General features: G+C 42.4%; 1 protein-coding gene across 22 annotated transcripts in view; it reads right to left on the bottom strand.

Annotated features, from left to right (window-relative positions):
• The window catches only part of Magi1 (membrane associated guanylate kinase, WW and PDZ domain containing 1), a 653,433-nt gene that overhangs the window by 513,908 nt on the left and 117,286 nt on the right, over positions 1–22,239 (bottom strand). Inside the window, exon 1 of one of the 22 annotated variants that reach the window (XM_028855242.2) lies at positions 147–2,126. The exons of the other annotated variants lie outside the window; for them this stretch is intronic. Coding sequence (XP_028711075.1) covers positions 147–192 — 46 coding nt within the window. The 5' untranslated portion in view covers positions 193–2,126. Of the gene's footprint in view, positions 1–146; positions 2,127–22,239 lie in introns of those variants that run through there. 22 annotated transcript variants of the gene reach the window in all.

Here is a 22,239-nt window from a genome sequence, read left to right on the forward strand (position 1 = left end):
AAGGCAGAGACTATCCCGGCCCCTGAATACGCAAAAGAAAACCCTAACACCAATCTCTGATCCTGCAGGAAGCACCAACGTCTCCTAGCGGCTCAAGCAGGTCTTAATTTTAGCTGTGAAAAAGTAGGTTGCTGGAGCTTTCTTACCTGTACCAGCCTGTAGCTCCCTCCCCTTGATTCCCATGTGGGCCATGCAGGCAGAGCTCTGCCAGCAACTCGGCAAGAAGGGCAGGGCAACATGGGCAGGACAACCTGGGTTTCGGCTATCCCCTGCTGGCAGGACCTGAGCATGCACACCATCAGGGCACAGCCCAAGGGCAGGCACAACGTCAGCCCTTCTCTCTTGCTTGAGAGCAGGGCCAAGCCGGCAGCATCAACCCTCCAACATGAACCTTCAGGAACAGGAGAGAGAACTGGCTGACGCTGTCTTAAAGAGCTGTCACAAAATCAGAAGTTAAGGATCAAATGGAAGGAATTATAGATTGACTATACACGTCATAAAGTGGCTGGAATGAAATCACCATGTCTAGCTGGGGAAAAGAAGCCCTGGAAGATGCTCATATTCACCAAGGGGGCGGGGGAGGGGGCTGTCTTAGCTGAAGCTTTCACGTTCTGCAGAAATTGGGAGGAAACCTTGAGCAACAGGATTGATTGGGTGTGTACTCTACTCTGCCACTTCCCAGCTGCGTGTGGTGACCTTGGACAACCTGCTTCTAAGGTTCGGTTTCCTCATCTCCAAGACAGGAAGGATAGCTCTGTAGATCTCATAGGGCAGTGGGAGAACTGAATTCCCAGCATACAGAAAGGCCCCCCTAGTGAAATGTCAATATCGGTCTCTCTGTCTGTGTCTGTCTGTCTGTCTTTCACTGTTTCTGTCTCTTTCCTTCCTTTCCTCCTTCATCCATTTCCTTAAAAGAGGGAACCGGAAGGCTCCTTCCTTCTTATTATACCTGCACCAATGATTTCTTTAAAGTTCCTACAGTGCTCTTTACAAATGGTCCAGTTTTTAATTTGCCTAAAATTAGGCATAAACTATAGAGCCACGTTCCTCAAAACCAGGTGAATCTAGGACTCTGAAAGGAGCACCCACACTTACCCTGTGAGGATGTCAGGGAGACGGCATGACAACCTTTAGATTCGGTTTTTACTGTCCCGTTTCAGACTTTGCAGAGGCAGTGCGCTCCATGAGCCTTCCGTGAGATAAGCAGCATGAGGAGCCAAGAGTGCCAGAGGGGCCCGGCCAAGCAAGCCTGGTATATTGTCTATTCTGTTTGCAAGACTGGAAACCAAACTAAGACACCCACCTCTCTGTGCCTTTCACACTTTCAGAGACTTTCGGCCTCAGAGATGTACCGTAGAGGGAGGAGGCTCATTTCCTATTAAAATCTTTCAACAGACAGTCAACTGTTCTTGGAATAAGATCCAAACCGCTTCCGTACCACAGGCTGCAAGGCTCTGTGACTACCCTTCCCCACCCCGCACACTCATCCCACACTGCCAGCTCCACTCTCTTCTAAGACCATTCCCACCGTCCCTCAGACCGGGATGCCCTTCGTGTGCCTCCTCCCTCTGGCTTTCTCTCATGACTCCAGCCTGCCGGACACAGGTTACCCATTCACCGGATTCTCACTGGTTAAGTACCTAAGGGTTCCCAGCTGTACTCGTCATCTTCCTTGGTGCTGTCACCACATACCTGAGAGAAAGAGCCTGAAGGAAAAGGGCCTGATCTGGGCTCATGGCCTCAGTCTATCCTGGCAGGGAGGCATGAGGTAGTTCACGGCCAGGGAATTGCTCACGTCTTGGCAGATCCAAAAGCCCAAGAATGAAAGCAGAGGTAGGTGTCCCCTTCAGTGCACACCACTAGTGACCTATGCCCAGCAGGTAAGCCTCATGCCCTCCAGGAAACAGCACCAGCTGGGGAACCAATCTTCAAACACCACATTCTAACCCAAACACCTGTTGAGAGCCTAGCTCCCACCTACCCTCCTGGGGGAAGCCTCAGGAAGAGTAGGCCTGGGTACCAATCGCCACCTATGCAGGCCCAGGCTCAAGTTAACAGAGACAAGCAAAAGGTAGTGTGACCCCCTTCTGTGGCACCCCCTCTCTGCTGTGGGATGGCCTGTATGTCAAATTGCTCTGATTGGTCAATAAATAAAACACTGATTGGCCAGTGGCCAGGCAAGAAGTAGGCGGGGCAAGGAGGAGAATTCTGGGAAGTGGAAGGCTGAGTGAAGGAGACACTGACAGCCGCCACCATGACAATCAGTATGTGAAGATGCCGGTAAGCCACAAGCCACGTGGCAAGGTATAGATTTATAGAAATGGATTAATTTAAGATATAAGGACAGTTAGCAAGAAGCCTGCCATGGCCATACAGTTTGCAAGCAAAATAAGTCTCTGTGTTTACTCGGTTGGGTCTGAGCGGCTGTGGGACTGGTGGATGACAGACAATTGTCCTGACTGTGGGCAAGGCAGGAAAACTCTAGCTACACCTCTCCCCATGTGACAACATCCTGAAACAAAGCTTAAGAAAGTCACAAGAAAGCAAAGGTCTCAGTATAAAAGTGCTCAGTTTCTTATGGAAATGAAGCATTCCTAAACATCACAGAGAAACTGGGTTCTCTACAAAGGTGAGGTCAACTAGGCCATTACAACAGCCAGGGTAGTTTGGAAACTGCTACAAAGAATAAAAAAGTAAGGAAAACAGTAATGCTGGGCCCTGTGCTCTCTTCCCCAGATTCTGATTTAACAATGGCGTACAGCACTATCTGATTAGAATGACAGGATACTCGGCAAGGGGTGAAAAATACTGCTTTAGCACTCTGCCTCACAAACTATGGGAAGAGTATCTGAACACAGCAGTAACCAATCACTAGAAATTTCAAAAAAGTAAAATTAAAAAAAAAAAAAAGAGGCTGGGGGAGCCTGCGGCTAAAGAACCTGCTGGGAAAGCACGAGACTTGGAATTCAGGTCCCTGGAATCCAATTAAAAGCTGGACAAGTGGAGGGGTCACCTTTTGTCCCAGCATTGGAAAGGAGAGACAGGAAGTCCCTGGGACAAACTGGCTATTGAGACAACCCAGAATTAGCAAACTCTGGATACTTAATAAAGTGGAGAGCAAAAGAGGACTTCTACACACATGCTCATACACACGCACCCACACAACTATGAATGTTTATATATACATGCACAACACACATGCACACATATATACTTTTTAAAAATATATGAAGTGCAAGCCCAAACTATACAGATATGCAACTGGTACGTGCGATTATTATTCATTTTCAAAATGCTTACTCAAAATGTCTGTACAGAGGTGATCAAAACAGGGTTTGGGGGGTCTCGGAACATAGCAATGGTACAACACTTGCCGAGCATGCACAAGACCCTACATTCACTTCTCAGTACCATCTGTGATCTCCTGAACCAGCAATGCAACAAATGTACAGTAAAAGAACAAAACACTATCTGACAGCTTAATTGATGTCTGGACAATCTCTGAATTCTACCTGGCTTGATTATACTGCACAGTGGTAGATGACTATACTTCCAGATGAGATTGTGCCATAGAAATCCAGATGTTTCTGTGATCTGACACTTCCTTGGTGCTCCCAGATATAAGGAAGACTTCGGGGGGGGATTAAAATGCAGAAATAATGGGATTTCTGTGGTGAACAATTCAAGATACCTATCTTTTAAAAACATAAGTTTACTTTTATGCAATTGGAATTGTGTCGATATCTTTGAGAGCATAATGTTTGTGCTTCCAATAAAAAAAGTAGATGCATGCTACTCTTCTCACTGAAAATGCATTATTATGACGAAGGCACATCTTGAAAGTCACAGCATCTAGTAGTAAATAGAAGGCAGCTGGCCCTCTCTGTGCATCACAGATTCCACATCCATGGATGCAAGCAACCATAGGGTGGAAATACTGGATGGAAAAAATTCGTGTCTGTACTGAATACATACAGATTTTTAGCTGCCATTATCCCCTAATGGAGACAGCACAGCAAATGTCTACATCACATTTATCTCACAGGGAATCCTATTAGTAACCTAGAAATGATTAAAGTATGTTGGAAGGCTGGGGGTAGAGAACAATGGTGAACATGTACCTAGTATGTGCAAGGAGGCAGGTTCTATGTAACTACTAAGCCATTTTCTGTAAGTAACTTAAACATCTTCCCACCCTCTCAGTGGGTCCTGGACTCAAGCAACCCCCTTTGGACACCCATGGACAATTGTGTTACTTGAAGCAGGGCTACTCTAGGAAAGGGAGGCTAATGGCATTACCTGAACTCAAAGGCAGGAAGGATTAAGGAACACTGGAAAGCTAGCGAGAGTTTTACTAAGAAGGGAGATCTGGGGCTAGGGCATAGGATGATGGAGGATGGAGGACAGATGCAGGAGGACAGGAGCAGCGGAGTCCCACCTAGCTAGGGGGCTCTTTATAGCACAAGGTTGAGCCCCAGCAACAGGGTGGGGGTAGGCAGGCTTCAGTTTCCAGATCACCCCTCTGGGGGTTCCATTCTAGACTCCTCATAGTCCATAAAAGTGAAGGATTTCGCTCAAGCCTCAAGGACCAAACACAAACAACAGTTTGAGGTGAGAGTCAAGGGTATCACCCTAAGTTCAAACAGAAGCAGTCGGTAATATTCCTGAGCAGCCAAAGACAGTGAGAGAAATAAGAGCTCCCGACTCACTAGGATAGCAAGTCACAAAGTTAGTGAGAGAAAAAAAAATCACTGCAACAATCTTCACGTGGCAAAGACCAAGGATTTCTATAAAGTGGTTTGTGGGGCTAGGGAGATATTTCAAGCATAAGGGCCCAAGTTACATCCCCAGCACCCACTGCCCTTTGACCCAGTTTCCAGCTATTCCTCTGCTACTCTGAGGCCTGTCTGAAATGTACAGGGTGTCTGCAACCTGCTCCTGTCCTCAGACCTTGACAGCTGCCAACCTTTCTGCAAAGTACACTGTCTACCCAACATGCTAACGTGGCCCCATGTTAATTCCCAACTTCAAAGTCACTTTGACCAGGAGACTCTCTATGAACCCTCTGTTGCCCATCATTCCGGCTCATTCCATCACTCATTATCTCTTTATCAAATTCCATTTAGTTTCCTTTCTAGTGCCCATTTAAGTGATATAATTCTCTTTCTTTCACTGTGTGAAATAGAAACTTCACAGGAGGACAACTTTAAAGATGAAGATGAACAAGTCCATGTGAACAGGCTCCAAAGCTACACAGAGAAGCCCTGCCTCACAAAACCAACCAAAACAGAGACTATTAAAACAGATGCCACACATAAACCAATGTACCCTGAGGCAAAGGTTATTGTAAATATCTTTAAATAAGAGAATCTCTCACTAGGTCACGGTATAAAATAAGCAAAGGTGGTACACAAGAAAATGTCTACCAAACTGTGAAACATCAACTCTTCCTTCTGTTTAACACTCTTCCCTCTGGCAGCACTATTCTATGACAGTGCTCAAGATTTCTCATATAAATCACTTTTAGGAGAGAGCAAGAATCAACTGAGAAGCAACTGGTGTCTACTTTGTCCACTTCTGTAAAGCCTATTAGGATTTGCCCGCAGTATTTGCAAATGAATTGCAAATGAATTGCTTTAATAAAAATAGTAAGTTTTTGCTTTCTAAATCCAGAAGATGCCTTACTGCTGATGAGGAATCAAGCTGAAGTATAACGGCTGCCAAGTATATATCCTTACTACTGAAACCTGTGTGCTCACAGCACACCTCCTGAGCCTCCCCTCCAGTTGCACTCACAACCTGGAGAGACGACTCAGCAGTTAAAGTACTCCCTACACAAGAAAGAGGGGCTTCAATTCAGGTCCGCAGGACAGAACCCCACAAAAAGATGGGTGTGTCGATGCATGCCTGTAATCCCCAGTGCTGGGGAGGTGGAGAAGGGAGGATCCCAAGATCTCATTGGTCAGCTAGTCAGCCTAGCCAAATCAGTGGGCTCCAGAGTCAGTGAGAGGTCCTGCCTCAAACAGTAAGGTAGAAAGTAACCAAGCAAAACATCCATTGCATGCATGTGCGCACGCGCGCGCACACACACACACACACACACACACACACTGTCATCTATATTCCTGTATTGACACTATCAGTGGTGTACTGGTCATCAAATTATTTCTTCCAACCAACCTTCCATTTTCCTTTTTCTTTCTGACAGGCTGGGGTTACAGAGCTCAGACTAGCCGAGAATTCCCTGTCTTCCTACCTCAGCTTCCTGAAAGCTGGGTCTCTAGGCTTATACCACAATACCCAGCTCAGCCCAACCCACCTTTTCTTAAGGTTGCTCCTGCTATCTTTATTTCAGGAATCTGGGTACTGCAAGTAAACTAAGAAAACTCAGATAACACCTTCACAGTTAGTGCTCCTAACCATCTGCCTATGCTAGGAAAAAAGTCACCTTGAATGTGAAATGGTATTTTCTTCTTTTAATTTTTTATTGGTTTAAAGTCACTGCACATAGTACTAAGTTTCATAAGGACACGTTATACAGGTATATAATGTACTTTATCTCCCCACACACACTTCTCTACCTTCTCATTTCTCATCCCTGCTCCCTCCCATCTGCCCCTTTTTGTGTCATACATACTTGACCTTATGTATCTATATATAATCTAGAATGCACAAATGAAAATACAGTTGTGATATTAGACTGAAACTAACTTAACTTCCTTAAATAACTTCCTATGACAATCTCCAATTTCATCCATTTTCCTACAAATTTCAATTCTTTATGGCTGTATAAAATTCCATTGCATGTATACGATGTGTGCATAATTTTCTTTATCTATTCAAATAATACACACCTAGATTGATTGATTCCATGAATGGCTACTGTGAATACTACAATAAATATTCATGCACAAGTATCCCTATAATATACTGGTGTGTAGTTCTTTGAGGAAGACTGATATGATATGCTGGGTCACCTGAGAACTCTAGTCTTAGTTACTTGATGAACATCGAAAGTGATTTCAGCAGTGGCTACACAAAGTCCATATACCCTGCTAGCACGTCTCCACATCCTCACCTGCATTCGTAAGAACTGCCATTCCGACCAGGAAAGAGAAAATGGTGGTACAGTTTGAACTTGCTTTTCTCTAATGGCTAGTGAAGTTGAACATTTTTCATTTGATAAAACAGTATTGTAAGTCATTCTAGCTGTTAAATTAATGATTTCAGAAGTATTGTGAAGAAATAGTTTTATGAAAACAAAAGTCCTATTAAGGGGAAGACCTTCTTACTCTCTTAAAAAGAATACACCAGTTACCTTAAAGAAAAAGCATTTGGGCTGGCGGCGGCGGCGTGGCGGTGGCGGGGCGGCGGCGGCGGCGGCGGCGGCGGCGGCGGCACACGCCTTTAATCCCAGCAGAGGCAGGCGAATCTCTGTGAGTTCGAGGCCAGCCTGGGCTACAGAGTGAGTTCCAGGACAGGCTCCAAAGCTACACAGAGAAACCCTGTCTCAAAAATAAAAAAAAAAAAAAAAGAGGAAGAGAGAAAGAAAGGAAGGAAAAGGAAGGAAGGGAGGGAGGAGGGAGGGAGGGAGGGAGGGAGGAGGAAGGAAGGAAGGAAGGAAGGAAGGAAGACAGAAAGAAAGAAAGACAGAAAGAAAGAAAGAAAGAAAGAAAAAAGAAAGAAAGAAAGAAAGAAAGAAGAAAAGAAAAAAGAAAAGAAAAAAGAAAAGAAAAGAAAAGGAAAGGAAAGGAAAGAAAAGAAAAGAAAAGAAAAGAAAAGAAAAGAAAAGAAAAGAAAAGAAAAGAAAAGAAAAGAAAAGAAAAGAAAAAGAAGCATTTGGTAGCTGGGCAAAATAGCACTTCCTACAATCTCAGCATCAGGATGAGTTTAAGACCAGCAGGGCCATGTAGCATGATGCATCCAAAACCTGGAGGAGGAAGGTAGGACCAAAGGAGGGAGGGCAGGAGAGCAAACAAAGGCAATGCGTTGAAAAGTGCCTGGAAGCACAATGCTGTGCTGACAACAGAGAAATCCTTGAAATGCACACTGCAAGGAAAACACAACTGTGAAAATAAATCATCAAAGAGACACAAAATATGCCGGTCCTCTGAGTACCTTTCTTTTTTCTTGTTTACACACTGGCCTAAGTGGGTGAAGGAGCTGGGGTGCACCGTGCCAAAACCTGTCCTTAGCCTCAGAGTCAGTGCTGCCTTGGTCATGTATGTTCTGAACCTAGGACCTCAAACGCGTGAAGCATGAGCTCTACCACTGAACGAAGCCACTGGGACGCTGGAGCTTTCACAAGAACTGTTTACTTAAAATATCTTGTTAAGGGGCTAGTGAGATGGCTCAGTGGTTATGAGCACTTGTTGCTCTTGTGGAGGATCCAGGGACAATTTCCAGCACCCACATGGTGGCTCATGGCCATCCATAACTCTAGTTCCAGAGGATCCAACACCCTGACCTCCACTGGCATCTGGCACATGATGCACAGACACACCAAAACAGTCACATACATAAATGAACCTAAAAACATTTAATACAATAAAATGTCTTGTTTTAGAAACAAGAAATGGTCCTCAACACCTAAGGATACCCAGTGGTGTTTCTTAATACTTCAGGATATACTCCCAAATTCCCTTGCCATCTGACTTGCCAACCTCTAAACACGAACTCATTGATGGACTCTGAGGCTCACCTTCAAGCATCTTGCACACACGGTAGATTTGTACCACCCAGCAACTCAAATTTACCTTTCTCCTCCTCAGAGAGGCAATTCCACTTATCTGGAAAGGAGCACACACATCTTTTGGCTATGTATAGCATAGTGAACCACCACCAAGTTGCTCTGTGGTTATTTCACCTAGACTGAGACATTTGAACATGAGTCTATAAGCTTTTAACGCAAAGCACACACACACACACACACACACACACACACACACACACACACACACACCAAAAAAAAAATACAAAAAAAAACAAAAAAAAACCCAAAACACCTGAAACTGACCAAAGTTCATTCATCCCACAGAGGGCACTCCACAGAAACAGAGCATCATTTCCTCCAGCCTTGCAGTCACATTGTCTCTGACTTCTGGCTTGACTTACCCTCTGTTCCTCAGATCCTGTAAACTGACATGCCACCACTGATTTTTAACAAACATACCTCTGCTTAAAATGGACTCAGGACGGATTTATCTTCATTTATCACAAAGGCATCCTAACACACATTTACCAATTTACAATTTACCAAGTTATTTTTACACCTTTGTACAAAAAACCCTGATTACTTTCAACTCTCAACATTATGACCACTCTCTCCTCAAAATGTTTATACAGATATTTTTATTTATTCTTCTTCTAATAAAAACCATATTTTTGTAGACCACTATTTTCTTAATTTGCTTTTTGTTACGGTGATAAATACTATGACCCAAAGCAGCTTAGGGACGAGGCTGTTTATTTCATCTTACACTTTAGTATGTATCACTGAAGAAAGCCAGGGCAGGAACGTGAGGCAGAAACCATAAGGAGGGATGCTTATGGGATTGCTCTCTATGGTGTGCTCAGCTTGCTTTCTTATACAACACAACCCAAGACCACCTGCCAGGGGTGGCACCATCCCCAGTGAGCTGGACCATCATCACACACCAATCATGAATCAAGACAATGCCACCACAGACTTGTTGACAGGCCACCTGAGGTTCCCTTCTCCCAGATGACCCTAGCTTATGTCAAGCTGACAAAACTTTCTAGGATCAAGTGCCACACCTAGAGAATGGTAAGATTCTTCTTCTGTCATTACCAAATGCTTACTGTGTACAAGGCTAGGTCTGGTGTGCGCTGACTCACTATTGAGCATGGTCCCCACAAAGTAGGTAGTATATCCCACTTCAAGCTCAAGGCTGAAAATGATTACCTTGCCCAGAGGTCCACACAGCTGGCGAGTGACAATGTACATTTTAATAAAATGTGACTCAAAAGCACTGAGGATAATACTTGAAAAGGGAAAGGTGGAAGTGAAAATAATTTTATTCAAAGAATACTTATTTCATTGAGTAGCTACTGATGACCAAAACTGAATCTTCTCTCAGGTCCATCCATATAAGCTCACACTTGAATGCCCATGAACCTGGTTTTGAAAACAGTGTACCGTTAAATGCAACAATCCAAAACTTCACTAGAATAGGAGGGGGAAAAGGTCTGTTTCCAAAACCAAACACGTCATGTTTTCTGGTTTGAGGTGCACATCTCTGGTCTGCTCTGACAGAGCCAGGAAACCTGAACACCAGGTGAAGGCTGGGAGAGCCAAGGCTGAGATTAAAAATCCATTACAAGTAGACAATTCACATAGAGGTCATCAAGTTTTCCCTGGTTAGGAACAGCTCGTATCTATCTGGTTTTATCAGGTCCTCTCTGTTTGGTATGATAAACAAGCTCCTCAAATTCAGATAATCTGATTTGGGGATACTTTTTTTTTTTTTTTTTCAGGAACAGAAATAAGAAACCCGGAAAACTAGGTTGACTTAACTCACCATGGGACCGGACTGAATAAGGGACTTCATCTCCCTGGGCCAGTTTCCTTAGTAAAATAGGAGGACATGTTACCTTGCAAAATCATTATGAGAATGAAAAGAAAACACAGGGCTGGGGGTGTAGCTCATGGGTAGAGTGTGTGTTTGGCTTGTGAGAGGGCCCAGACTCCAGCACTGAGGAGCGCGTGAACATATATTTGTATTTATTATACATGGGAATTATCAACTCTGTAGCAAATCTGTCCAGAAGAAAAGCAGAAAAGACCACCTGAGTCCACGTGTTGACAATGTGCATGCTGATGCTGACTAGGCATTATAAATTGTTGCTGTAACTGCAAGTCACCAAAGGAAAAAGGGTTCCAGCCCCATACAATCAAGCAATTCATCAGACACGATGAAGTTTTATTTTAGTTTGAGTGTTTCAAATACTATTCAGTCAACACATTTCTTATTTGACAAACTTGCATTTCAAGAAATAAATCCATTAAGTGGAATAAGAATTATGGTATTATACCCTACTGCCTAAGTCTGAAACATAGTTCCAAGTTTTTAGGCCAAGAGGTGCCTACAAAACTAAAAGATAATTCTGGGAAACAAAAAGCATGCACCAAGGCCAGATTCCTACGGGATTCAACTGATTGGGGAGCCCTGGGTTGGGCAGAAACAGAATAGCTGCCTTGAGCACAGCATGGCTCAGAGTTTAACTTGGACCTAGCCAACCTCAACCTGCTGGAATAAAAACTACTTTCCACAAATGGAATCACAAAGAAAAAAAAAAAAAATACATTCATTCTAGTAGGAAAAAAAAAAAAAAAAAGCACTTCCCAAGCATACATCTGGACAGCAACTCTTAATAGCAAAATTTCCCCCAGTAGCTGCAGCCTGGGGATTTTGAGGACTAAAATCAGGGTACATCATAACCAACCAAGCACCAGCTTTGGGGAGATGCCCAGTAGGACACTGTCCACAGGCAGCAGATGGCATTCTGCAAACACAGACCAGACAGGGAATTCTACCAACAGGGAGGGGGCTTCTCTGGTTAACACTGAACTGATATTAGTCAAGCCACTGGTTTGTATTAAGTAATGTAAAGCCAGCAACATTGATTCTAGAGCAAAAATCAATTTCTTAGCACTGATTAACCTGAACCCACAAAGTGAAGGAACACATTGTCCATCCTGGTTGCACGGTTTCTGCAATCAGGAAGTCAAATGTCAGTGGGGTGGAGGACACGTTAACCTTGAGGCCTCAAGATATTCATGAGTGATTTGGTGACAACAAAAGACAACCCTTCTAGCACTCAGAACAACGAAACAGAGCGCAAGAGGAGCAGAACTACTCTCATGAAGATCTGAACCTGGTGCTTCAGAATACCTGCTGCCCATAGTAAATGTACAAGTCACCAGGCTGAGAACAGCGACCAAGAGATGTGCCAAACAAGGTTGTTTAGGAGGGTGCAAGGCTAGGAACAAACCCAACACCAACAACTTAACATGCCTTCCCAACCCTATGTGCTAGAGTAAAAGCATCTCCCAAACCCACCCACAGAGAGCAACTCTTGCAGCCAAACCCCACTGCAAATGGGTTCAGAGTCCTCTAACGCATGCCGAGTGACCTTGGGGGAGGTCTATCACTTCTGGACCTCAGTTTCTCCATAGGTTAAAAGATAATGAGACCACCAGTCTCTCGGGGTAGTTGCTCAAGTTAGTAATAAATGTGTACAGCTCTTAGCATAGCGTAGGTACCCAATAAAAGGCAGGTTAGCAAGCATGGTGGCTCATGTCCAGTTTCTTTTTTTTTCCCTTTTCTATTTTAATGAAAAGAAAAAAAAAAAAAGGTTATAACTAACATAAGAAAAACTATATACAAAAGTACAATAACTATATAAAATATATACAAGTAATAAATACCTAAACAATGTCTAGTCCATTTGTATTTGACAAATTCAGAGCAAATAATTTCATTATCTATCCTATTTTGTTAAGTCCAAAATGTATCTAATTCACTTTCTATCCTAATTAACATTCAACTATAACTAACTAACCTTCAACTGTAACCAACTAATCTTCAACTCCCTCAGAGACCTAAGAAGGAAATAATATTACCTAACAAAAATAAAAACAGGGAGTGCATGCAAGCAACTTCCAAAAAATTTGTGAGTTGACAGAAACAGCGAGCTGCCTGGACAGTCACCTGAGGTTTCTCCGCAGTGTTGGGGCATCATCTTCAGCCTATAGGCTTAGCGTATCTGACAGTCGTGTCCAGTTTCTTAGTGTTTGGGAGACTGAGGCAGGAGGATTATTGTGAGTTGAAGACCAGCCTGAGCTACAACACAGTAAAGTTCTAGACCAACCTGGGATATAGTATGGTACTCTGGCCCCCATGTCCCTTAGCACAAAAAAAGCAGGTTTATGTTATAACCTTTCTGAGAACAATTCTTGAGAGGACAGAAAATCTCAGTGATTAATCATTTGGTAAACAATGCTGCTCAGTCCCTTAGAAGATGCTAACTGTGACCTGTGTCAGCCTCCTGCGGGAGTCATGACAGAATGCTGCACCAGACATGCTCACTCAATCCCAGAGACCAGAACACCAGTACCATTCACATTTTAACAACACCTTGTACACATTCAGCACTAATTCTGTTAAATATTTTCAAACACTCAATGTGAAAGTGCAAACCCAGACACATGCAGCTGCTAACAGATAATTTCCTGCCAAACACTTCAAAGCAGGCACAGCCATTTGCCCTCCATAATTCGCACTTATTTTTACCCACAGAGGGTCTGTATACTTGCCCTTTTTTAGACACCAAATCCTACTCCCTGAAAAAAAAAAACTAAATTCCAGCTTGTTGGATTTTTTTTTCTGTTTCTTTTTTCTTTTTGTTTTTGAAATCCCTAATGAGCCTGGCCTGGGAAGAGGAAAAGTGATGAAGTAATACCGCACAGGTGCTTCCTACCTAATTAAAAGAGACGTTTCCAGCTGCACCGAGTGAGTCAGCCCCACGGGTTAGCCATGTGCATCCTCTGAGTGGCATGCAGTCCCATCAAGAGCCACGCTGCTGCGCTGCCTTCTCCTTCCTTGGTAAAAAGATGAATATCAGGTAACTGAGGGTACTTTCTGCTTCCCAGCTTTCGTCCCTATGGACATCCCAGTTCATAGTTTGTATTTCCTGGATTCTAAAAATAATGAAATCACCTTACAATGAGGCTCAGCGCTCAGTAATTCATCGTGTGAGATACACTGACTGAGTCAAACTGTACCGTCGGATGAAAAGAAAGATGCAAATGTATGTGTTTGCTATCATTTGTGTGCATGGTAAGTATTGAGATTGTAGGAGCAAATGTAAGGCTGGTCGTTTAATGCCTAACAAGTATATTCCCAGGGTCAGAGGTGGCGCAGTGGGTGAAGGCACTCATCACCCAACCTGATGAGCTGCGTTCAATCCCAGGAATAACATGGTGGAAGAGGAGATCAAACTCCTACAAGTTATCCTTTGAGCACCATACATGTACCACAGCATAAGCACACACACAAAGAATGTTTTAAAAAAACTTAAAGAACTACATTCATATATTTTTCTCACACAGCCACATATCACATGTTGACATTCTAGTCAAGAATAGACTGCATATGACAAGAGGTTCTGGGTTTTTATTATTATTATTATTATTATTATTATTATTATTATTATATTATCAACTTGATGTGGTACAAATTCTTATCCTAATAGTGAAATGTTTCACTGAAGCTTGCCCAGTGATTGAGAAAAACCAAAACTTATTATAAGCCACAGTCATCCTAGGGTCCCCCCCTGCTATGTAGGCCCCCTGGTTCTGTGGGTTGCAGTCTGATTGTTCTTTGATTTATATCTAGTATCCACTTATGAGTGAGTACATACCATGTTTGTCCTTCTGGGTTTGGGTTACCTCACTCAGGATGATATTTTCTAGTTCCATCCATTTGCCTGCAAATTTCATGCGCTCATTGTTTTTCTCTGTAGAGTAGTACTTCATTGTGTATATGTACCACATTTTCTTAATCCATTCTTCAGTTGATGGGCATCTAGGTTCTGTTAATGTTTTATCACATATTAACTCTGTAGCCCCCAGTACAATTACATTCTATGTCTGCTCAGCAAGAAATCACCTAATGGCAATTTTGCGGCATACGTATGTGTTTAGTACTCATATGTATACGAATGTTCACATGTGTGTAGACATATGTGTGTTCAAGAGGACATACATATGTGTGTACATGTTGAGGCCTAAAACTGATGCCCAGATTTTTCCTCCATCACTCCCTATCTTAAATGTTGAGGTATGATCTCTCAGTAGAACCCAGAGCTCATCAAAAAGGCTAATCTAGCTGGTCATCCTACCTTAGGGATGCCCTATCTCTGCCTTCCCAGAGGGGTCACCATGCCCGCCTGGTACGTAGGTGCTTGGAATCCCAACTTGGGTCCGCACATGTGCACAGCAAGTGCTTTCTTTATCCAGTGAGGTATCTATCTAGCCCTCAATGTCACTTGTCTTGAACATATCCTTGTCTCTACATGACATTCAGTATGGCACACACTAAACACTTACACACCAATGCCCATCATGACCCCAAGGGAACCCAAATAACGTAATGGTGAAGGTGAGAAGGTGAGTGATTGTAAGGGGCTAAGCTAAGATAAACTCTTCGCTCTACACGTTTTGACTCTTTGAAACTGTACAGTTCATGAATATGTAACAGTCCTAAAAAGTTACTTTTGGCTCTCTCTAAAAATATTACCTGGAATATGCAGATGTTCTTTTGTGGTTTTTTCATATTTATTTAATGTGTATGAATATTTTGCCTGTGTGTACATCTGTGCACCATGTGTGTGCCTGGTGCCCACAGAGGCCAGAAGAGAGCATCAGATCCCCCAGAAGAGATGGCTGTGAGATGCCTTATGAGGGCTGAGATTGACCACTGGTTCTCTGCAAGAGCAGCTAGTGCTTTTAACTGCTGAGCCGTCTATCCGGCACCAATCAATGTTTTTTCTTTACTGGTTTTTACTTCTTTAACTTTATGCATAGGTATTTGCCTTATTGCATATAAAATACAGAAACTTCTGGAAACAAAAACAATACATTTCCCAGAGGTTCCAAATTATATTTATTCTTTATTTTCTTCATTATTAGTAGTGTAAGAAACATTAAACATAAGTGTTTTATAGAAGTTGTGTTCAGAGCCAAGCATGGCAGTGCATGCCTTTAATCTCAACACTCTAGAGATAGAGGTAAGCATATTTCTGTGAGTTTGAGGCCAGTCTGGTCTATATAAAGAGTTCTATAACAGCCAGGGCTACATAGTGAGACCCTGCCTCAAAAAAAAAAAAAAAAAAAAAAAAAAAAAACCCTTTGTATTTAGGACAAGGAATTAAAATCTTTTTAGCTCCCCCAACGTGTAAGACTTTTAAGCAAATGTTTTAATTCTCTCACACCCTGTAAAACCTTTGTATATACAAAGGCCCTGCTACATTCTGGGATTGAAGGGTCTGGCCTCTTCCCCCTTCACTTCCTGTCAGCCAATATTTTTAAAGGTAGTCAGTCCCCAAAGCCTGAGGTCAGGCCCCAGCCAATGGAGGACAGACACAGTTCCCACCCACATTAAAGTCAACCTGATCCAGAGTGCTCACTCCTGCTGGATCAAGAGTCCAGTGCTCCCTTGGCACGGCACTTCGCCTGGAGTGCTGCTCTCTGGCTTTGCGACCTGGACTGATTTCTGACAACAGAGCTTTCAAAGGGGGGTGGGGGTGGGGGGAACGACCCTATCCACAGAACCAACACTAGTGAAATACTTCTATATATACAGATAAGAATATCCAAAACTCAGGACAACAACAGCACCAAATGCTGGAAGGATGTGGAGAAACAGGAACTCCCACTCACTGTCGTGGGAACGCATAGTGGAGGGGGAAGTATGGACGGTAGTTGGGAGGTTTCTTACCAATTAAAACATAATCTTATCACGTGGTCTTGCAGTCAGGTTCCCATTTTACCCAGGGAAGCTGAAAACCTACATCCAGGAGAGAACCCTTCCAAGGGAAAGTTTAGAGCAGCTTTCTCTCCGCTGGGAAAGAAGACGTACTCAAGTAGGCGTATCAGAACAAGGGGGTGTGGGTGATGGTGAGGTATGGTGAAGAGACAGCCCAGAGCGGTGGAGACACTCTAGAGGCGGCTGTAACAGGAGTCCATGCCCAGTCATTGTAACGGCCGTCCATCTCAACCGTCATCTGTCCAAATCCAGAAACTACACTACACCAAAAGTGAGGCTGAAGCCCAATCCTAATTAGTCTTAACAATACATTAAGTGCCTCCCAAGTGCTGGGATCAAAGGTGTGCCACCACTGCCTGGCCTCTATGGTTAACTAATGGCTAGCTTTGCTCTCTGATCTCCAGGCAAGTTTCCTTTGTCAGAACACAAACAAAATATCATACAACATTCCCCCCTTTTTATCTAAACAAAAAACAAAGGTTTTAACTAACATAGAAAAACTATATACAGTAAGTACAATAACTATATACAAATATATACAGACAATAATTACATTAACAATGTCTAGCCCATTAGCATTTGACAAATTCAGGAAAAATACTCCATTATCTATCTTATCTTGGTGAATCCAAAGTGTTGTACCTAATTCACTTTCTATACTAACTTGCTTGCATTACCAACCCAAAATTATTTTTGATGTCTCTCAACCCTATACAGTTTACACTCTATTGTGAGTTTCTTTTCTGAATTTGTTAAGAGAGAGAGAGAGAGAGAGAGAGAGAGAGAGAGAGAGAAAGAAAGAAAGAAAGAAAGAAAGAAAGAAAGAAAGAAAGAAAGAAAGAAAGAAAGAGAAAGAAAGAAAGAAAACTATAACTATCTAGTCTTCAACTCCATCAGAGATCTGAGAAGGTTATAATTTCCTGAGTAAACAGGAAGTGTAGAGCAAACAACATCCCAAACTAAGAAATGACAGAAACCGTTGGCTGCCTGGACAGTCACCTAAGGTTCCTCTGTAACACTGGGGCATACATCTTCAGCCTACAGGCCTAGAATATCTGACAGACTTTTCTGTGAAGCAGGATTTTTGAAGGACTGTCCCCGCTTTGTCTTGACAAAGTTCTGCAGTCACTTTCTTTTGTGTCCTGCTTGTCCATTTTAGACACCATTCTTGCCCAGTGGCTAACTTTTGCCACAAAGAAAGAAAACTCCATACGGAGTTTCTTCGATGCCCATATCTTCTCTGAAGTCGACTGATGCTGCCAGGAGCAGACAGCTAGTGTTAGAGTAATGAGGATACACCACTGCGGGTTCCTAAGGTGTAAAAACTGTGCCTCTCCCCCTTGGTGGTGGTACTAACAGTGGAGTGAGGCTATACCAGCTGGCAGAAGGAAGAGGAGAAAGCTCTCTGTACCTTGTTCTCAAGGTTGCTGGTAACTGAACCTGCTCTAACAACAACAACAACAAGTTATTTGTTGAAAAGCTACTCAAGTAAACAAATAGACTACACTAAATTGAATTTATAGTTACAAAGTAGATGTCCATATATTGAGATAGGGTCAGAATCACTACAAATTAATTCCCAGCATCAAAAATGTCATTAAATCCCTGGAAGAACATCTATAAACAGTAAGTTATAGAACTGTATTAATTAAGTGGGCTTTCTACACCCTCTACATTTGTTTACCTTGATTAATAACCTGGACCTGGAAGTGATGGACAGTATTATATTCCCAAGGATCTATAAGAGCACCCAGCCATTCAGCACTCATCAACTGGCCTTTTTTTTTTTTTTAATACATATGAGTTATTTTCATCCTACTGTTTGGCTGCTAAGCATGTCGGCTTAAATTATTGTTTGCCTGAATCCAGTGAATTTTAAATATTCTTCACTTACAAATGTTCCACCAATAAATAAATGTGAGAATGTTCATGAGAAGGTAAGAGTTCAGCTGTACACAGGAGAACAATCTTTCTTTCTTTCTTTTTTTTTTTGAGAACAATCTTTCTTAAGGTAGAATAATTAACTTCATTTTCAAAAAAGAAACAAAACAAAATAAGCAGTAGCCCAAAGGGAACATAGTTGGAGTCCTGTAACAGTCTGGCAGACATGGTCTGTTCACAAGGACACTGACTGCACAGGAAACAAGGCAACTTGGTAAACACAAACTATCAGCTTTCCTGATCCTGCTCAACTCACTGCATCAGCTTTTCCTCTGAACAAAAGTGAATTAATCTCATTGAATTTGAGTTAGTTTTCACCCTTAGGAGATGAAATGCTGACTTCTGATTCTGAAATTATAAATGTATGAGCAACTGGAGTTTCCATTCCTTAACCCCCAAAATGCTTACATAGCAAAGATTCCCAGGAGACACCATGGTGTATTCTAGCCTGTGTTCCCCCCCCCCCAACCCTTCTACCGTGGACAATAATACACCACAAGAAGAATTTCCATTATATATTCTCTTAGCCTTCCCCTAGCATCCATCTGCTGCTCTGAATATCAAAAGTTAATCATTTTTAACCAAATATTTCAGACCTGCAAGCACCTTGCCTCCTTCCAACATTTTTCAATTCAATCCCCTTTAAACCAATTTCAGATTCATAGAAACTCATGAATAACAGAAATCTAAATGGTCACCTAGTCTACTTTCTGACCCAATGTTTCAGTACACACACTTACTGGATAACCTAGACTGGGCCGAGAGCACAGAATCAGAGGAGAGGGAAGAACCTTTCCAAAGAGCTACAATCATTATGGGGAGCTCCATATTTTACAAACTACTCCTGTGTACTCTTTGTATCTGTAGTGGTGTGTGCGGCGTATGCATGTGCATGTGTGTATAAGTTTGTGCATGTACCTGCAGAGGGCAAAGGTCAATGTCAGGATTCTTCCTCATCACTCTTCACCTCATTTTCTGCAACAAGGTCTCTTCACTAAACCTGGAGTTCACCACCTGGCTGAAGTGGCTAGTCAGTGAGCTCTAGGGATCTGGTTGTCTCTGCCCGCCACACCCCATAATGAAGTTACAGATGCAGGGTCATCACACCAGCAAGCCCTTTACCCAATGAGCCGTCTCCCCAGCTCTGTGATGATTATTCTTTATAAATGTATGAACAACTGGTGTTTCTACTTGATGGGACCGAGAATATCCTTGGAGATTAGCAAAACGTGTGTGTGTGTGTGTGTGTGTGTGTGTGTGTGTGTGTGTGTGTGTGTGTCTGTCTGTCTGTCTGTCTGTCTGTAAAAAGTGACAGTCTAGAGAGTGCCTTCACCCCCATGCTGTGCAAGTGCATACAAAGAGCACACCCATGTACCCTGTATATGTGTTCAGTCTGCTCTGAGTTAAGCGCCACTATTATATGTTCCCACCACCATGCTGGCCCCTGCCTCACCACAGTCCCACAGTCAACAGAAGTACCAGCTGAAAACATTGAAGCCATGAGCCAAAGTAATCTATTCCTCCCTGGATGCTGTTTCTCAGAAATCTTAGTCACAGATGTGGTAGGCTGTTTAACACAAGAAAATTGATTTTCATCATATATATATCGGCTCTCCTATCCAAAATCATCTGTCTTTTATTCTTCTAAATAAACACCTCAGATAAAATTTCTATAAGGCCTCTGTAATAGTCATTAAAGTCAGTGGGATTCAAAAACAAGTAATTCTAAAATTACTTTCTTTTTAAGTTTAAGCAAGTAGAACACAAATATTGAGTCTACAAATTCTGCCAGTCAAGTACAAACACTGTATGAATTTCTAATATGGAACCATCTCTTTTTAAAGTTATGATACATATGTCAAATGAAAACCTAATCTCTCTTCCCCTAGATGCAATCACCTCAAGGCACTCCAGATATATAAGCTTCATTCTCTCCTGGAACTTACAAAGTATTTATAAAACAATGCAACATAATTAAATTTAGCCCATTTTGCCATGTTCAAAGAGATTCTTAACATTTATTCAATTTTACATTTCAGAAAAAAAAATAACAATTAAGATTAAACTAAAATACCTCCTGTGGGTTTTAATTTATATCACATTTATATTTAGTTAGAACACAATAGAGTTGGACTGCAATTTTATAGTCATAATTGGCTTTACTTCCAAACTGAAAACACAAACATGATGTTGACTTGTATTGCCTTTCAACCCACTGCAGAATTAGTTAATACTGCATATCTTGTGGAAAGAACTCTATCGCCTGGTACACTGTGAGAGTGTGACAATTTGTAATCAAAAAAACTTAAGTTAATTTTCTAATGTTGGCCCACATTTTCAGCACTGGCTTATAATTTTCTGAAAACATTTGTTACCAGGTAGGCCTGGTGGCAATGTCTGTAATCACTGCTACTCAGGAGGCTGAGGCAGGAGGATTACAAGCTCAAGGCCTATATGAGCTACATGTGAGCTCAGAACCAGCCTGTGAAATGTACTGAGACATCCGTCTTAAATTGAAAAGTAACAAGAGGATTGGGGAAATAGTTCAATGGTAGAGTACTTGTCCTGTACACACAAGGCACTTGCTTCTACCCCCCAGAGCAGAACCCTACGTGCCCCCACCTGATAGAACATTTTTGTTAATAATACTGGAACTACCTTCGGTGAATATTATCAACACAGATATTCTAACATAAATTTGGAATAAAAAGGAGGTGTAGAATATACATTTAGGTTGAGTTTTCAAAGAAATGAACAAACACAGAAGTATGTCAAGTACATACAATATTCAGTATATTACGTCATCTGCCTACATCTGTGGTGATACTTTAATTGTGCTGAAATGTGATTTTTTTTTTTGTTTGTTTGTTTTTTTGTTTTTTCGAGACAGGGGTTTCTCTGTGTAGCTTTGCGCCTTTCCTGGAACTCACTTGGTAGCCCAGGCTGGCCTCGAACTCACAGAGATCCACCTGGCTCTGCCTTCCGAGTGCTGGGATTAAAGGTGTGCGCCACCACCACCCGGCTGAAATGTGATTTTATTTGTATGTTAATAAAGTTTCCTGGAGATCAGCGGTGACACAGCGAGCCATAAACAGAAGTCAGGTGGTAGCCCACAACCTTAATCTAATCACATGGCAGGCAGAGTCTCTGTGTGGTCAAGGACACAGGCAAGCTGGTGACAGGAGCCTTTAATCCCAATACCAACCATAGAGATCAGGAGGTCTATATAGACAGGCAGTAATGAGGAAGTCATGTGGCTGGGCTTAGAGCCAATGAGAATGCAGAACAGAAAGGCAATAAAAACACAGGTTAGAAGGGAAGAAGCTCTCTCTGGGGAAGCGACAGAGGCGAGGTGGTAAGATAAGGTAGTTGTGGCTCTTCGCTAGTTCTCTGATCACTTTGGCTATGACCTCTGGATTTGGCTCTGTGTTTCTTATTTAATAAGACTGTTTAGAAATTCGTCTACATACATCATCTCTCTGACTCCTCAAAAACTCCAAAGATACAGGTATTATGGGATCAGTCTCCTCACAGAAATGGAGACACTAAGAGATGGAACACCATATAACAAAAAGCTAAAATTCTAATGAGGGTGTCCAACCTTTTGATATTGCAACATGACATTATACACAATTGTGCTGAGCGGCTTTTGCATCTATTCTGGGACACGTGCAGTCCGTGGGCCTTAGGTTGAACATGCCTGCCTAAGAGATGGTAGCCATGCAAA

The sequence above is a fragment of the Peromyscus leucopus genome, chromosome 3, assembly GCF_004664715.2.
Source record: "Peromyscus leucopus breed LL Stock chromosome 3, UCI_PerLeu_2.1, whole genome shotgun sequence".
NCBI lineage: Eukaryota > Metazoa > Chordata > Mammalia > Rodentia > Cricetidae > Peromyscus > Peromyscus leucopus.